This window comes from Sus scrofa, chromosome 14, assembly GCF_000003025.6.
Source record: "Sus scrofa isolate TJ Tabasco breed Duroc chromosome 14, Sscrofa11.1, whole genome shotgun sequence".
Classification (NCBI taxonomy): Eukaryota; Metazoa; Chordata; class Mammalia; order Artiodactyla; family Suidae; genus Sus; species Sus scrofa.
In genome coordinates, this window is record NC_010456.5 from 29446282 (window position 1) to 29464324 (window position 18043).

The 18043-nt window shown below is 49.0% G+C and overlaps 1 protein-coding gene across 4 annotated transcripts in view; it reads left to right on the forward strand.

Annotated features, from left to right (window-relative positions):
• RILPL1 (Rab interacting lysosomal protein like 1) overlaps window positions 1-18043 on the forward strand; it is a 46560-nt gene that overhangs the window by 22162 nt on the left and 6355 nt on the right. For all 4 annotated transcript variants that reach the window (XM_001925355.7, XM_013982785.2, XM_005670586.3 and 1 more), the window contains exons 5-6: window positions 11195-11367; window positions 13674-13766. In XM_001925355.7, the coding sequence (XP_001925390.4) occupies window positions 11195-11367; window positions 13674-13766 (266 nt within the window). The remainder of the gene's footprint in view (window positions 1-11194; window positions 11368-13673; window positions 13767-18043) is intronic.

Below are 18043 nucleotides of genomic sequence, written 5' to 3' on the forward strand. Positions count from 1 at the left end.
AATGTGATCTAGCCATACAGTGGAATACTCTTCAGCCGTAAAAAGTAATGAAATACTGGCACATGCTACAATTTGGAGGAACCTCAAAAACAGGCTACATGAGGAGTTCCCATCGTGGTGCAGTGGTTAACGAATCCGACTAGGAACCATGAGGTTGCGGGTTCAGTCCCTGCCCTTGCTCAGTGGGTTAAGGATCTGGCATTGCCATGAGCTGTGATGTAGGTCGAAGACGCGGCTCGTATCCCACATTGCTGTGGCTCTGGCGTAGGCTGGCGGCTACAGCTCCGACTAGACCCCTAGCCTGGGAACCTCCATATGCTGCGGGAGCGGCCCAAGAGATGGCAAAAAGACAAAAAAAAAAAAAAGTTACATGAAAGTAGCCAGGCACTGAAGCCCACATTTTATGAGTCCATTTATTTGAAATGTCCAGAATAGGAAAATCCATAGAGGCAGAAAGCAGATTGGTGGTTGCAGGGATTGGGGAGAGGGGAGAATGGGGAGTGACATCTAATGGGTTTGGGGTTTCTTTGGGGATGATGGAAATTAGATCATGATGATGGTTGCACAACTGAATGTACTGAAAATCTCTGAATTCTATACTCTTTTATGGTGCATGTATTATATCTCAAAAAACAAAAAGGTGATTTATGCTAAAGGAGAGGTGTGGTGCCAGGAGGCCCTGTAACTGAGGGAGGAGCTGGACTGTGTAGCTAATTGCATGGACTTTCAAGCCAGTCTTCCTTGGTTCAAATCTAGCCTGTTCTTTTACCTTCGTGACATGGAGTAAATTATTTAGCCTCTCTGTGCATCAGTTTTCTCATCTCTAAAATGGAAATACTAAATAAATAAATAAAAGTAACTAAACTGGAGGTTCCTGGTGGTCCAGTGGTTAAGTATCCAGCATTATCATTGCTGTGGCTAGGGTTTGATTCCTGGCCCAGGAACTTCTGCATGCTACAGGCACAGCCAAAAATAAATAAAATAAAATGGAAATCCTAATGACAGCACTTACCCCAGATTACTGTTATGAGAATTAAATGAATTAGTTCATTTAAAGTGTTAGCTGTTGGAGTTCCCGTCGTGGCGCAGTGGTTAACGAATCCGACTAGGAATCATGAGGCTGCAGGTTCGATCCCTGCCCTTGCTCAGTGGGTTAACGATCTGGCGGGCGTTGCCGTGAGCTGTGGTGTAGGTTGCAGACGCGGCTCAGATCCCGCGTTGCTGTGGCTCTGGCGTAGGCCGGTGGCTACAGCTCCAATTCAACCCCTAGCCTGGGAACCTCCATATGCCACGGGAGCGGCCCAAGAAATAGCAACAATAACAACAACAACAAAGACAAAAGACAAAATAAATAAATAAATAAATAAAGTGTTAGCTGTTGTTCTTGGAGTTTCCGTTGTGGCGCAGTGGAAACAAATCAGACTAGGAACCGTAAGGTTGCAGGTTCGATCCCTGGCCTTGCTTAGTGGGTTAAGGATCCGGTGTTGCCGTGAGCTGTGGTATAGTTTGCAGACATGGCTCGGATCTGGCGTTGCTGTGGCTGTGGTGTAGGCCAGCAGCTGTAAGCTCTGATTAGACCCCTAGCCTGGGAACCTCCATATGCCTCAGGTGCGACCCTGAAAAGACAAAAGACAAAAAAAGAAAAAAAGTGTTAGCTATTGTTTTTATCATGGTTGTCTGGGGAGTCATTAATGCTTCCCCAAGGAGGTGATCAAGAGAATGAGTGAGAGTGAACTACGTAAAGGGGGCATGGCATGTGCAAAAGCCCTGTGGCAGGAGAAATGGGAGTGCAATCGAGGAGGTATAAGAAGGCAAGGGTGGAGTTCTGTTGTGACTCAGTGATAACGAACCCTACTAGGATCCATTAGGATGTGGGTTTGATCTCTGGCCTTGCTCAGTGGATTAAGGATCCAGCGTTACCAAGAGCTGTGGTGTACGTCGCAGATGAGGCTTGGATCCTATGTTTCTGTGGCTGTGGTGTAGGCCAATGGTTACAGCTCTGATTCAACCCCTAGCCTGGGAACTTCCATATGCTGCAGGTGTGGCCCTAAAAAGACCAAAAAAAAAAAAAAAAAAAAAAGAAAGAAAGAAAAGAAAAGAAGGCAAGGGTGACTGGTGCGCAAGCTGATGGGGCAGAGAGAGGGTCTGAATGAGGTCAGAGAGGTTGCCAGGGGTCAGTGCTGCAGGCCAGTTAGGCTGTAGAGTGGAGTTTGGTTTTTTGTCTGCAAGCACTGCGCTGGGTGCTGTGGAGGTTCAGAGAGCTTACAGCCTAGTACAGGAGACAGACTTGGAGACTAGCAGCCAACTTAAGGCAGGAGGTTGTCTTAGTCTGGGTTACCTCGCAGCAGAACTTGAGAAAAGGACTGTGAGCAGGAGGTTAATCTGGCAGGTGACCCCAAAGACCAGAGGAGTGAGACTGGGAAGGAGGAAAAGGGAAATTGAGGGTATGTCACTGAGATCACAGGTCAGTCCCACTGGGACCTCTGAGAAGCATCATAGAATGCCTCTCAGAACTTTCTTTCTGCAGGGAGTTCCCTTTGTGGTGAAGTGGAAACAAATCTGACTAGTATCCATGAGGACGCAGGTTGATCCCTGGCCTCACTCAGTGGGTCAAGGATCTGGTGTTGTCGTGAGCTATGGTCGCAGACTAGGCTCAGATCTGGTTGCTGTGGCTGTGGCTGTGGCTAGCAGCTGTAGCTCAGATTCAGCCCCTAGCCTGGGAACCTCCATATGCCTCGGGTGTGGCCCTAAAAAGTGAAAAGTGAAAATTAAAAAAAAAAAAAGGAACTGTCTTTTTGGAGGCAAAAGGCTTAGAACAATTATCCACAAATGCCTGACCCAGTTAGCTAAGGGCCGCCTCTGGGGGGTGTCATCTCCCCAACACTTCCAGAACTCACGGAGCGGATTTTGGGGAAAAATAGAAACACAGGAGTCTTGGGAGTGCTGGGACGCAGGTTCAGTCCCTGGCTGGGCACAGTGGGTTAAGGATTTGGCATTGCCACTGCTGTGGCTCAGGTAGCAACTACGGCTTGGATCCAATCCCTGGCCCAGGAGCTCCATATGCCATGTGGTGCGGGGCAAAAAAAGGAAAGACATACAGTGTGTGCTTGAGGTGGGACCCTGTCCATATGGATGGAACTGCACTGAAAATTCAGGTAGACCCCGGAGGTGACAGACACCAGAGGTGTCTGTCTCACAGGTGTGCCCCCAGAATGTGCCACAAATACAGAGATAAGGCAGTTAATCCTGATGAGGGTGGTGTGGAGTTTCATGGACCAGCTGTTGTTTCCAGCTGGATGTCAGTGATAATAATGTTAACATTTTGATAGGTAGATGTAGAAGAAAAATATAATGAAAGGTTAGTGAAAATCTTGGGGCTTGCTCTTTTTTCCCAATAAATATGTATGGACTGTTTAAGGTTTGCCGGCACTATGCCAGACTCCTGAAGGTTACAGGTGGGGGAGGTAAGACAGAGGAGCTTGACCTCAGGTTGGCTCAAGTCCCAGCACAGTCATTAAGTATCTTGTGAATTCAGGCCATACACTTCTACGTTCTTTGAAGGACAAGAATCTCTGGATACAGATAGGGAGGTAAGGGAAAGAGGTCTTAAAAGGGAGAGAGTAGAGTCTGCTTTTGGGTAAAAGTGACAGAAGCCTAAGTTAAAAGGGTTGAGGATTTTTTTTTTTTTTAAGGGATTTTTGGCTGTGTAACTAAAAGCTTTGAGTTAACGATGGCTTCAGGTATAGCTGCCCCAATGATGCTGTCAGGTATTTGTTTCAAATCTTCTCTCAGCTTTGCTTTCCTCTCATTGGTATCATTCTCAAGCAGCTTCTTGCCATATAGTGGCCCTTGGTACTAATCAGCTTGGCAACCCCAATGGAAAGAAATTGCCTCTTTCTCCATTTCTCAGCAAGTGTCTCAGGGACCCTCTCATTAGCCCATCACTGAGCCAGTCATTGTGGTCTGAGAATATGCATATTGTCCATTCTCAAGCCACAGGGTTACCCCTGATGGTGCCCATCTAAACCACATGCACGGAGAGTGTGAGAGGGGAGTTTCTTCAGAGGAAAATTACGATGACTCAGCCTGGAGACAAGCAAGAGCAAGAACGGGTACAGGCCAGGCAGAGACAACAGCTGTTGCCTAAGATGCCAGAGGGTCTGGAGCTGAGAATGCCACACACACATAACCCTGAGCAGTGAGGGATGTGGATTCTTTTTTTTTTTTTTTTTTTTTTTTTTTTTTGCGTTTTAGGTCTGCACCCAAGATATATGGAAGTTCCCGGACTAGGGGTCAAATTGGAGCTGCAGCTCCCAGACTATGCCACAGCCATAGCAACTCAGGATCCAAGCAGAATCTGTGACCTACACTATAGCTCACAGCAACACCATGTCCCCAATGCACTGAGTGAGGCCAGGGATCAAACCTGCATCCTCAAGGATACTAGTCGGATTCATTTCCGCTGCGTCAAAATGGGAACTCCCTATGAAGTACAGATGAAACAGTTTGAACAAGGAGCTGATGGCAGACATGGCTGTCAGGAGCCCTTTGCAATCATCCATGCAAGGGCGGGACCAAGTCTATAGCATGGATGGAGGGGAGGAGCCAGTAGGTGCACCTTGAGACAGTCACTTCCCATTTCCCCCGTGTTCCCCTTCCAACCTCCTGAGCCCCATGAGAGCTTAGGCCTGTCCCCAGCTGGGCAGGCAGGGCCCAGTCCAAGCCTGGGTCCCAAGGATGTCATGCCAGCCACGAGACTCTGAGCCCCGCCCAAGACCTCTTTGGGACAGGGACATTTTACACCTCCTTGGCCTGGCTGCATGTTGGTTTCAGTTTCCTTTCTGGCACCATGGGGGTGGGACAGAAACGGGAGAGTAAAATCAGGTAGCAGTTATGACTAACCCACTGAGCTGCCTCACAGCGTCTGTTCCCAACCCAGAGCGTCTTTGGCAGGTTTGATGCCATCCCTTAGAGCTGAATAGAATTCTGGATGCTTGTCACTCAAGCCAGGGAAGCAGCAGGTTGTGGTGACTTCATCACCTGCTGCCATGTGACTTGGGGGCCCATGCATCTCTTTGGTGGTCAGTTTCCTATCTGACAAACAGGAGGGGAATGAACTTGACTTGATTCAGTAGATCTAATACTGTGGTTGGAAGTGAGGGCAGTGGGATCAGAGGAGGACACAGTGAATTCTGAGTGGGGAGGAGAGGGCAATGCAGGCCCGGAGGCATTGAGGTGGGTCTTGTGGCATGGGTAGGATGGCCAGGAGTGGATCGGGGGGGGGCAGGCCATTCCAGACAGGAAGAATAGCCTGATCCAGACTAGAGAACATGCAGGGTGTGGCTGGGGTGGTAGTTAGTCCTGGCACAGGATTTGTGAGGGAAGATGGGAGCTATGGAGGGATCCAGAGCTGGAGAGGAATCCGTTCTCATCATTGCCCCCCGTTTTTTGGCTATGGCTGCAGCATGTGGAAGTTCCCAGGCCAGGGATTGAACCCGAGCCACAGCAGCGACCTGAGCCATGGCAGTGACAATGCCAGGTCCTTAACCTGCTACGCCACAAGGGAACTCCTCTTTGTGCATTTTCATGACAGTTATTGAAATATAATTTACATGCTGTACAATCCAGCCATTTGAAGTGTACATGTCACTGGTTTTTAGTGTATTCGCTATGTTGTACAGTCGTCACCACATCTCGAATATTTTCATCACCCCAAAAGAAACCCATACTGCGCATTTAGTAGTCACTCCCCATCTCTGCCTCCCCCACAGCCTCTGGCAGCCGTTCATCTACTTTCTGTCTCTATGGATTTGCCTATTCTGGACGATTCATTGAAATGGACTCATATGACATGTGGCCCTGACTGCCTTCTCACTCAGCATGTTTTCTTTCTTTCTTTTTTTTTTTTGTCTTTTTTTTTTTTTTTTTTTTTGTCTTTTTGCCTTTTCTTGAGCCGCTCCCACGGCATATGGAGGTTCCCAGGGCCAGGGGTCCAGTCGGAGCTGTAGCCACTGGCCTACACCAGAGCCACAGCAACACAGAATCCAAGCCGCGTCTGCGACCCACAGCACAGCTCATGGCAACGCCAGATCCTTAACCCACTGGGCAAGGCCAAGGATTGAACCCGAAACCTCATGGTTCCTAGTTGGATTCGTTAACCACTTCGCCACGACGGGAACTCCACTCAGCATGTTTCTAGTTCATCCAGCTCCTCGTTTTTTAACTGATGGTTTTCCTGCCTTTAACAGTTAGACATATAAATCCTTAATAAAATGAAGTTGGTTTCCTGTCTAAAGAACTTCACATAAAATCAATTTTTAAAAAACTCTAGGGAGTTCCCATTGTGGCACAGCGGAAACGAATCTGACTAGGAACCATGAAGTTGAGGGTTCGATCCCTGGCCTCACTCAGTGGGTTAAGGATCCGGCATTGCCGTGAACTGTGGTATAGGTCACAGATGTGGCTCAGATCGGGCGCTGATGTGACTGTGGCGTAGGCCATCAACTGCAGCTCCAATTCAACCCCTAGCCTGGGAACTTCCATATGCTGAGGGTACAACCCTAAAAAGAAAAAAAAGAAAAAAAAAGCAACCTGTAAAGTTCATAGTGCCTCCTTGATGTCACTGTCTCTGCCTTACAAGTTCTGATTTCTTAGTAAGTTGGGGTTTCCTAAGTCCATGGGGAAAGCAGCAAGGGGCCTGATGGCTGGCCTGTGAAGCAAGGTTTGGGGGCTAAATTCAGTTGTGGTAGCCTGGTGCTACCAAGGGTGACCAGTGGACGGTCATTCCCCATTGCTGGGCCAGGGGCCACTCAGAAGTATGTTTCAAGGGGCTTCAAGAATGCAGGAAGTAGCCTTGATGTACCCAGGCAGTGGGGAGCAAGCCCAGGAGGCCAGGCCCCCCTAAGGTCTCTGGATGGTCCCCGTTGCTTGGTGGCTGGTCTCTCAGGCCTCCCTGGAGAGCCACTAGAGCCTAGGCATGTCCCTCAAGCTGTGCCCAAAGAGCCTCAGGGGACCAGCCGACAATCGGTGATAACCCGAGCCACGTCCAAGGTCCCTTGTGAAGTAAGCCTAGCCGGCCTGCTGCTAATCAGCCCGATTGCCATGTTGGGAAGAGCCTTTACAGTCTCTCTCAAAGACTGGGCTGCCCAAGGTGCTGCATCAGTGCCTGGAGGCCTCAGAAAAGCTGAAGCCCCAAGCTTACCTTCTTCTGCACTATTAGGCAGTAGTCCCAGCAGTCAGAACTTTTTTGCAAACCTGTCTGGGAAACCCCCATGCTCTAAGGGGATCAGGTTGCTCTGTTGATAAAAGAACCATGCTTTCTCCTGAGGAAAAGAATTCAGAGGGATTCCTGTTGTGGCTCAGCAGGTTAAGAATCCGACTAGTATCTATGAGGATGCAGGTTCAATCACTGGCCTCTCAGTGGGTTGAGAATCAGGTGTTACTGTGGCTGTGGTATAGGCCAGCAGCTGTAGCTCCAATTAAACCCCTAGCCTGGGAACTTCCATATGCTTCAGGTGAGGCCCTAAAAATAAAAAAAGAAAAGAAAAAGAACTCAGAGGATTTGCCTGGTGGCCTAGAAGTTAAGGATCCGATGTCCTCACTGCTGGTGCTTGGATCGCTGCTGGGGTGCATGTTTAATCTCTGGTCCAGGAGCTTCTGAAGGATGTGGGTGTGGCAAAAACAAAAAACACTCCAGTCCCGAGGAAGCCCTTGTCTTGGGTGATGACAACCCACGGGGGTGAGCAGGGAACTGCTGTGGCTTGAACGCATGTGTTCATAGGAGTACCCCAATGTCTGGTGGGAAGGGCTCTTAGAAATACTGGTTTTTCGAGGGCTCGATGGGGAAATGAGTGCCCAGAGGGGTGCGGGCAGCTTGCCCAAAGGCCTCTGGGAAAGTGAGGGGTTGGGCTCCTACACTGCTGGTAGGAATGTACATTGGTGCCACCACTATGGAAAACAGTATTAAGGTTCCTAAAAAATCTAAAACTAGAGTTGCCGTATGATCCAGCAATCCCATTCCTGGGCATCTATCCAGAGAAAACTCTAACTCAAAAAGATTCATGGGAGTTCCCGTCGTGGCGCAGTGGTTAACGAATCCGACTAGGAACCATGAGGTTGTGGGTTCGGTCCCTGCCCTTGCTCAGTGGGTTAACGATCTGGCGATGCCGTGAGCTGTGGTGTAGGTTGCAGATGCGGCTCGTATCCCCCCGCGTTGCTGTGGCTCTGGCGTAGGCCGGTGGCTACAGCTCCGATTCAACCCACAGCCTGGGAACCTCCATATGCCGCGGGAGTGGCCCAAGAAATAGCAACAACAACAACAACAAAAGACAAAAAGACAAAAAAAAAAAAAAATTCATGCACCCCAGTGTTCATAGTAGCACTATTGACAATAGCCAAGACCTGGAAACAACCTAAATGTCCTTTGACAGAGGAATGGATAAAGAAGATGTGGTACATATATATACATATATACGCAATGGAATACTACTCAGCCCTTAAGAAGAATGAAATAATGCCATTTGCAGCAACATGGGTGGACCTAGAGATGATCATACTAAGTGAAATAAGCCAGACAAAGATAAATACTATGTGATGTCACTTATATGTGAAATCTAAAATATGACACAAATGACACCATTTCCTCCCCTAGTTCTTGGGCGGGAAGAGACCCTACTCCACAGCCCAGCCATCTTGGGGAGCAATGTATGTCAGGTTTCAGGCACCTTCCCTACCACCCAACTGCTCTGTGCTGTCTCCTGGTCAGATCTGCTTCCCATCCCATGCCTGTCAGGTAGCTCTTCTGTCAACTGATCTGCCCTGGTGGGTGGTGTCTCCTTTCAAATGTCCTTTCCCAGAACAGCATGTCCCCACCTCTCTCAGGGTGAGCGGCATCTCAGCCCTGCCTTCTGGAGCCCTTCAACATCCTGGCCCATCGAGTTTGGAGTCTCTCTCTTTTTTCTTTTTTAACGGCCACACCCGTATCTTATGCAGGTTCCTAGGCTAGGGGTCTAATTGGAGCTACAGCTGCCAGCCTACACCACAGCCACAGCAACGCCAGATCTGAGCCGTGTCTGTGACCTACACCACAGGATCCTTAAGCCACTGATCGAGTCCAGGGGTTGACCCCGAAACTTCATGGTTCCTAGTCAGATTCGTTTCCGCTGTGCCATGAGGGAAACTCCTGGAGTCTCTTTCTCCTTGTGTTTCTGTGGGGTTTTCAGGGAAGGAGGCAGAGAGTGGTTCTGTATTTCAGTCCTTCTTTCCCCCACGCCACTGCTCTCTCACTGTTGTCCTAAGCTTTGTCCACACCTGCTCGATGATCATGGGACACTAGCAGCTCAGGAATAGTGCACTGCCTGGAGAGGGTGGGCCACCTGCAGATTTGGCCAGCTGACTTGGAAAACTTGCAAAAACGGCCATGATATAAAAAAAAAAAGGAAAAAAAATGTTGGCAAGGGTGTGAATAATACTGAACCCCTCCTATACTGCTAGCAGGAATATAAAATGAGGCAGCCACTGTGGAAAACAGTTTGGAAAAGTTGAACATAGGGTCACCATAAGACCCAGGAATTCCACTCCTAGCTATAGACACCAAAGGACTGAAAACAGGTATTCAAGCATATTTTCTTCATGGCAGCACTATTCACAATAGCAAAAAGGTTGAAACAACCCAAATGTTCATCCGTGGATAAAAGGACAAACAGAACGTGGTTGATTTACACAATGGAATATTATTCAGCAATGAAGAAAAATGAAGCACTGACACAGGCTGCAGTGTGGATGAACCTTGAAAACAGGATACTGAGTGAAAGAAGCAGACAAAACCCCCCACATATTGTTAGATTCCATTTATAGGAAATATCAAGAGAAGGCAGATCCATAGAGAAAGTAGATGGTGGTGGCCAAGGGCTAGCAGGAAAGGGGGGCACAAAACAGGGAGTGACTGCTAATGGGTGTGGAGTTTCCTCTGGGAAATGTTTTGGAACTAGATAGAGGTGATGGTTGCACAGCATTGACAGTCTCCTAAACACCACTGAATTGTGTGGGGGTGGGGTGGGGGAGTTGGTGTGTTTGTTTTTTCCTTTTTTGCCATCCTGCAGCACATGGAGTTCCCGGGCCAGGGGTCAGATATGAGCCACAGTTGCAACCTACACCACTGTTGCTGCAATGCAAAATCCTTTAACCCACTGTGCTGGGCCTGGGATCAAACCTGTGTCCTTGGGGCTGCAGAGACGATGCTGATTCCATTGCACCACAGCAGGAACTACTGAACTGTGTATTTTATTTTAATTATTATTTTTTTATGGCCATACCCTCGGCATATGGACGTTCCAAGGCTAGGGGTTGAATCGGAGCTGCAGCTGCTGGCCTACGCCACAGCCACAGCAATGCCAGATCTGAGCCATGTCTGTGACCTACACCACAGCTCATGGCAATGCCGAATCTTTAACTCATTAAGCGAGGCCAGGGATTGAACCCACATCCTCATGGATACCAGTTGGGTTTGTTACCACTGAGCCACATCGGGAACTCCTGAATTGTGTATTTTAAAATGGTAATTTTTGGAGCTCCCGCTGTGGCTCAGTAGTAACAAACCCAACTGGTATCCATGAGAATGCGGGTTCGATCCCTGGCCTCTCTGAGTGGGTTAAAGATTCGGTATTGCCATGAGCTGTGGTATAGGTTGCAGACGTGGCTCGGATCTGGTGTTGCTGTGGCTGTGGTGTAGGCCGGCAGCTGTAGCTCAGATTCAGCCCCTAGCCTTGGAACCTCCATATGCCAAGGGTGCAGCCCTGGGAAAAAAGACCAAAAAAAAGGTAAGAGGGAAGAACATGGGTGAGGGAAAGCAGGGAAATTTAAGAGGGTAGCAGCGTTAGGGGGTACACTGTTTCTTCTCCTTGGTTACCTTTTAATGCCATTTGTAATAAAACCCTGAGTCAGGTGGGGAGGCGTTGGGACCGTGGGTCTGGCTACTGAGAAGGCAAACCCTGTGCAGGTGGCCGCTGGCTTTCGGCTCCAGAGGGACGTGACTGCACAGAACGTGAGCAATGGCCGCCCACGAGTTCTCAAAATAGCGCCCTTGGCAAGCTGCTCAGGGCCAAGAAGGGTGGGAAATTCGGGCTCCGGCAGGATGCAGAGTGGGTGCTGGTGGCTGCGGCCAGGAATTCATTAGCAGCATCTCTGCCTCCTCCAGATGGAGCCGGGTGGAGAGGAGTGTGTCTCCGAGGCGGAGAAGGTGGCCATGGATCTCAAGGACCCCAACCGCCCCCGATTCACACTGCAGGAGCTGCGGGACGTGTTGCACGAGAGGAACGAGCTCAAGTCCAAGGTGTTTTTGTTGCAGGAGGAACTGGCATACTATAAGAGGTGAGTGTCCGGGGAGTTCCCAGGTGACTCTGAAGTTGTGCAGAGTCTGGGGACAAATGAACACCTGGAAGACTCGATTGCATCTGTATTCATTGTGGGGACCATCTCTGGCCTGAAGCACTTAGAATTTCTTTCTGAAACTCTTGGGCTCAGGTGCATCTTACGTCAGAGCTTTCCCAGCTGTTAGAAAGGAACATTACACATGTGGTATTATTATCTTATACTACCAGCAGGTTCTGGGGCAGCTCCCCACATCAAACACATATTTTTGTAGCAGAAGATATGAACCCTTGGGAGTTCCCACTGTGGCACAGTGGGTTAATGATCCAGCTTGTCTCTGTGGTGGCTTGGGTTTGATCCCCAGCCCAGTGCAGTGGAGTAAGGATCCAGCATTGCTGCAGCTATGGCAGAGGTCGCAGCTGCAACTTGGATTCAGTCCCTGGCCCAAGAATTTCCACATGCCACAGGTGTAGCCGGAAAAGAAAAAAAAAAAAATCTACGAATGTTTATGTTAAATGGGATTAAAATTATAAACAGCCTCACAAGATTTCATTTCAGGTTTTGCCACCAAATGAATGACAAAAAAATAAATTTTGGTTTTTAGAGCTCTTTGGATTTGGGAATTACAGATAAGAGATGTTGGAGCTAGACAGCCTTGTTCCCTTAGTCTATCTGTGGCCCATGAACTTGCACATATTAGAGCTTCACTGTCTGATAAGGTAGCCACTAGCCACGTGTGGCTATTTAAATGTAAATGAGTTAAACCTAAGTAAAATGTAAAACTCGGTTCATCAGTGGCACTTGCCACATTTCAAGTGTACCATTGGCACTTGTGGCTAATGGCCACCATATTGGACAGCAAAGATAGAGAATATTTCCATCCTTGTGGAAAGTTCTTTGGATAGCACTGCTCCTGACTCAGACCACCATCTCATATCATGTCACCTTCTACTCATTTAGCTTTGTACACCCTGCCTTTCTCTCGATTCTGCAAAACACACCATGCTTTGTTCTACCTCAGGACCTTTGCACATGCTGCTCCTGCAGCTCGGAAAACATTCCCCTGGTGCTTCCCATGGTTGACTCCTGGTCATTCAGGGTTTAGGTCAGGTGTCACCTTCTAGGAGAAGCTTTCCTTCCCTATCACCACTCCTCCAAAGGAGTACTCCATCCTAGTCACTGTCTATCATTTTACCCAGTTTTTCTTTCTTTTCTTTTTTGGCTGTCCTGCGGCATGTGGAGTTCCCAGGCCAAGGATCACATCGAGCTGCACTTGCAACCTATATAACAACTGCAGCGATGCCAGATCCTTTAGCCCACTGTGCCTGGCCAGGGATTAAACCTGCGTCCTGGCGCTGCAGAGATGCCAGTGATTCCGTTGTGCCACAGTGGGAACTCCCAGTTTTGCTTTCTTCATGGCTCTTTTCACCATCTCACATTATCCTGTTTATGAATGTGCTTGTTTAATTGTCTGTTTCCACACCAGACTACAACAGCATGAGACCAGAAACCTCATTTGTCCTGTTGATGACTAAGTCCCCAGCACTCAGAATGCAGCTTAGCACAGAGTAGGTGCACAACAATTATCTGTTGATGGAGAGCTGGAAAGAAGGAGAGGTGCACCAGATGTGGTCCTTGCCACAGCAGGGAAGATAAGACATCAGAGAAAGTACAGTGCCACATATTTTTATTGAAAACTCACTGTGAGTTTGCCACATAGGAAAGTTTTATGACAGCGTATACCCTGGCTGTTCAAAGAAAGGAGAAACCACTTCTGGCTTGGGAATGGAGTCGAAATCAGGAAGGCTTCATGGAGGAGGTGGCATTTGAACTGGGCCTATCCCCCTAAAGGATAGCGTACTTTTTAGATATGAGAGATGTTGTGGGTGGCATATTCCAGGCAGAATAAACCACAAAGGTGTAGAAACAAGGAAGCTTTTGGCAAGAACAGGAAACAGGAAGTCATTCTATTTGGCTAGACTGTCCAAAGTAAACTTAAAATAGAGATGTGAGTACCTTCCTGAAATGTCTCACATATGACCATCCAGGCAAAAGGGCCTGCAAGGTACCTGTGTCTATTGCCTCCAGAACTGACCCTTCCTCTGAACTGGCCATGCCAGAGGCTAGACCCCACAGCAGAAAGCCTTATGAGGCAGAGGCCACTGTTGCTGTCCTCCTGGGTCCCTTTACTTCCACTCCCTTGAAAAAGTACAAGCTCTCCCAGACCATCACACAATACCCTGGAAATATCCCAGTTCTCATGGAATTTTTGACTCTTTTATTTCACACCTCCCAACTCCTTCCAGTGAAGAAATAGAAGAGGAGAATCGAATACCCCAACCTCCACCCGTCGCCCACCCGAGAATGTCCCCCCAGCCGGAGTCTGGAATCAAGCGACTGTAAGTGCTGCACTTCCAGCATCTGGGGCTGCTCGCTTGTGGCTGTCCTGGTGGTTCACACAGCCTCTCACTTCTCCTGGGCACCTGCTCCAGGGCCAGGCTTGTCACTAACCACCTCCTGCTGAGATGGGCCTAACCCTTGGGGCACTTGGGGCTGGCCCTTGACTTTGAGTTCATCTGTCCCTGGAAGGCTGAGTTCTTCCTGGGGGGTAGGGTCCCTGGGCCAAGAGGTTTGGTGAAGGCTGAGAGGGGAAAGGGCTGGGGCCTATGGCTGATGCTCAGGGCTCGCTTGAATGGATTGGAGGGGGCGGGCATGTCTTTGAGGACAGCAAATACTGTGTGGGGGTGGGGAAAAGTTCTTGCATCTTAAGGGCTTGAAACCTGAGCTCCGTCCGAGGTGTCCATAATGGGCACAGGTTCCCCCAATACGTGCTTTTCTGTGATGACTTCACCTATTCCTCTACCTCTCCCTTAAGTATTGGTGCAGGATACATGTCCTGTTTGCTGTGGCAGCGCACAGGAAAAGGGCCACCTAGTCCTTGCCCTCAACTAGACCTAAGGCTACTTCAGTGCTCCTTGCATCCAAAGATTCCTTTGACAAGTTCTTATGTGTCTCAGCGGGTTAAAGATCTGGGGTTATGGAGTTCCTGGTGTGGCTCAGCAGTAACGAACCTGACTAGCATCCGTGAGGACTCAGGTCCGATCCCTGGCCTCACTCAGTGGGTTAAGGATCCAGTGTTGCCAAGAGCTATGGGGTAGGTCGCAGGCGCTGCTCGGATCCAGCATTGCTGTGGCCGTGGCGTAGGCCGGAGGCTACAGCTCTCATTTGACCCCTACCCTGGGAACCTCCATATGCCATGGGTGTGGCCCTAAAAATACAAAAAAAAAGGGGGGGGGGATCTGGTGTTATCACTGAAGTGGCTTGGGTTGCTGCTGTGGCTCAGTTTCAGTCCCTGGCCCAGGAATTTCTACATGTTGTAGACGCAGGCAAGAGAAAAGGAAAAAAAAAAAAAAAAAAGATTCCTTTGAGATTCAGATGAGAGTTTGCAGACCCTTTCTCATTTTGATAAGGAGGGCGCAGGGGGGTGGGAATCAGACAATTTTGCAAACAGTTTCAGGTTCATTGACCCCTGCAGCCCTCTGACAAAGGGTTAACGCTCCAGTCGGTTAACGCTCCAGTCTGGTTAGCTAATATCCACCAAGAACCTACTATGTGCCAGATACTGCAGATAATGGCATTGAGTCCCCACTGCAGCCCTGTAAGATGCGGGCATTGTCATTCCCATTTTACAGTTAAGGAAGCTGAAGCACTGAGGTCAATCACCCACCTAGGGTCATACAGCTACTAAGAGGCAGAGCCAGGGTTCGAACCTAAGCAGTCTGGCCCAGAGAACATGTTTTAAACTCTGCAGGAGGGCCTCCTACTCCCACGTGTCTTGTGGCCTCATCATCTTCCCAGAAAGGGTCTTCCTGGCTCTTGGCCTTCCAGCTTCGTATAGAAGAGGCCTCTATTCTCCCCCCCAAGCCCTGGTAGAAGCTTTGTGAAAGTGAATGGCATGGGTTGGAGTGTGTGGGGCAAGGAATTGGGATGTTACTCGAATGCCTCAACCTTTAAATTTTAGTTATGTTTGGAAACCCTTGGCTAGTTCTTATCCTGTGACTGGACTTAACCCTCAACATTGGGGGTTGGGAAGGGAATGCAGAATGTTTGCAGCCTTGCACCTGCCGGACCCTCTGCTCTTAGAAAGGGGTGACTTGTTCACCTGCTGGATTTGGGAGGGAGTATGGTCCCCACTTCCGGTCAGGGGTAAATATTTCCTGGGGGTGAAGCTTGGAACCTGAAAGGCTTCCTGTGGATCCCAGCACCATTTTGGCCACGTAGTAGTTCATAATTGTCTGCTGACACTTGAAACTCAACTCAAAGTAACTTAAGAAAAACTGGAGTTCCCGTAGTGGAGCAGCAGAAATAAATCCAACTAGGAACCATGAGGTTGCAGGTTCGATCCCTGGCCTTGCTCAGTGGGTTAAGGATCCAACGTTGCTGTGAGCTGTGGTGTAGGTCGCAGATGCAGCTCGGATCTGGTGTTGCTGTGGCTCTGGCATAGGCCGGCAGCTACAGCTCTGACTAGACCCCTAGCCTGGGAACCTCCATATGCCTTGGGTGTGGCCCTAAAAAGAAAAAAGACCAAAAAAAGAAAAGAAAGAAAAACTGTTGGCCAAGCAACTAAAAATTTTCAGGTCATCCTGGCTTCAGACTCAGCTGGCCCCAGGCCTTATCATCTGGACTCTTCCTCATTCTTGCTACCTCGAACTTGGTTTTCCTTCTCTGGGCTATATTCTTGGGTGTGCTGGCTCCTCAAGGTGGCACTGTGGAAGCCATCGGCTCAGGCTTTTGCTTTTTTGTCTGAAAGTCCAGTGGGAAGAGAGAATCCACCACAGAAGTTACAGAATCGAGTCATTGGCTCTGCCTGGGTCACATGACTACATCTAAGCCAATCACAGGGCAGTGCATCCATAGGCCTGGTCTGAGTCTCATTCTCATGCCTGAAGCTTAGAGTAGCTTAAACTCCATCTACTTCCCTTGGAGGGAAATTAGGGGAAGGGAAGACCCCAAGCAAGATCCGTTTGCTGGACTTCCTGTTATGGCTCTGTGGTAGGGAACCCAACTAGTATCCATGAGGATGCAGGTTCAATCCCTGGCTTCTCGCATTGGGTTAAGGATCCAGCCTCGCAGTAAACTGTAGTATAGGTCGCAGACGTGGCTCCGATCCCAAGTTGCTGTGGCTGTGACTGGCAGCTATAGCTTTGAGTCAACCCCTAGCCCGGGAACTTGCATATGCTGCCAGTGCAGCCCTTAAAAAAAAAAAAAAAAAGGAAAAAAGATTGATTTGCTGAGTAGACAAATGTAATGAGAGTCCACTAATGGCCTCATCCTGAGGGAGAGGGAGCCCTTTGATCTCAGTTCTATGACGCACTCTGTACTCTTGGCTAGAGCCTCCCATCCATTGCTTGGTAAGAAATGGAACAGAGTTCCCTGGTGCCTCAGTGGGTTAAGAATCTGGTGTTGTCACTGCTGTGGATAAGGTTGCTGCTGTGGTACAAATTCCATACCTGGCCCTGAACTTCCATATGCCACAGATGTGGCCAAAAAAAAAAAAAAAGAAAGAAAAAAGAAATGGGATTGACTTTGCTTAGATCCTGATCCATCCACCAGCCCTACTTGCATGTAAGAATGAGCAGAATCAGTTTACATGCTTTGAGTTAAAATCTGGGGATACTGAGAAAAAGTTCAGGAGGCCACACAGTCCCTCCCTAGGCTGAGGGAGGGCTGAGACCAAGAGACCATGAGACCACCATCTTCCTTCAGAAGTTCCTTCCCTTTAACAATCTGACCTTTCTAGTATCTCTGCTCCAAGTGTGCTGCATGTGCAGTGTCTCTGGCACTGTAATTCCAAGTCATGTATAATTCTAAGGCTTCCTTCTGAAGCAGGGTTGTTCTGACTTTCTAGTTTGCCATTCCAGCCCCCTTTCTCTAAAACAGGTAATTAAGAGTTGGCTTTTGCAAATCTCAAACTGCGTAAAATCTAGAGGAAAGTTATCAGAAGTAGCCAGCAATCTTTTTTTCTACAGTTCTTCTATCCACACCTGAATAGGCTGTGGTGTCCAGTCCTCTTTTCCATACTGTTCCACAAAGGACCCTGAGGCCCTGTTCTCAAAGCCCATCTCCCCTTTAGCTTGGCATCTGATTGCTCTGCAAGACTTGGGGCTCTCAGAAGCCACTAGAATCAGGCAGCCAGAGACAGACAGGCAGAGAGGTAGAGAGAAGTCAGCATCTCCCATCCACTGGGTGCCATTAGCTAGTCCCATGGGCACCCCAGCCTTCTAGGGCATAAGTGGAAGATCAAACTGGCACAAAAGACTTCTGACCAGCCCACACAGGACACTGGTCGCCTTTGTCCACCTCAGTCACTGACCAGGAGCTGCATCAGTGTGGCTGCAAGCTCAGAGCTTGGGGCAGAGACAGATCTTCCCTGGGGACTGGGACAGGGGGAATGGCAGTTCTTAAGATGGTCCCATGCCTGTCTCCTTCTCCATCCTGCATTCTCAGGGACCCCTCTGGGTCCGTCAGGTCCCTTCGTCCTTGCTTTTGCAGAGTATTAGTTACTCAACCTCTTTAGTGCAGCTCGCAGCTCTTCTCTAGCTCGGCTTCCCGCCCTTGACCATTTCTGCCCCCCTCCAGTAAGCAACCACCAGCTACCGTGGAGGTTCGAAGGGGC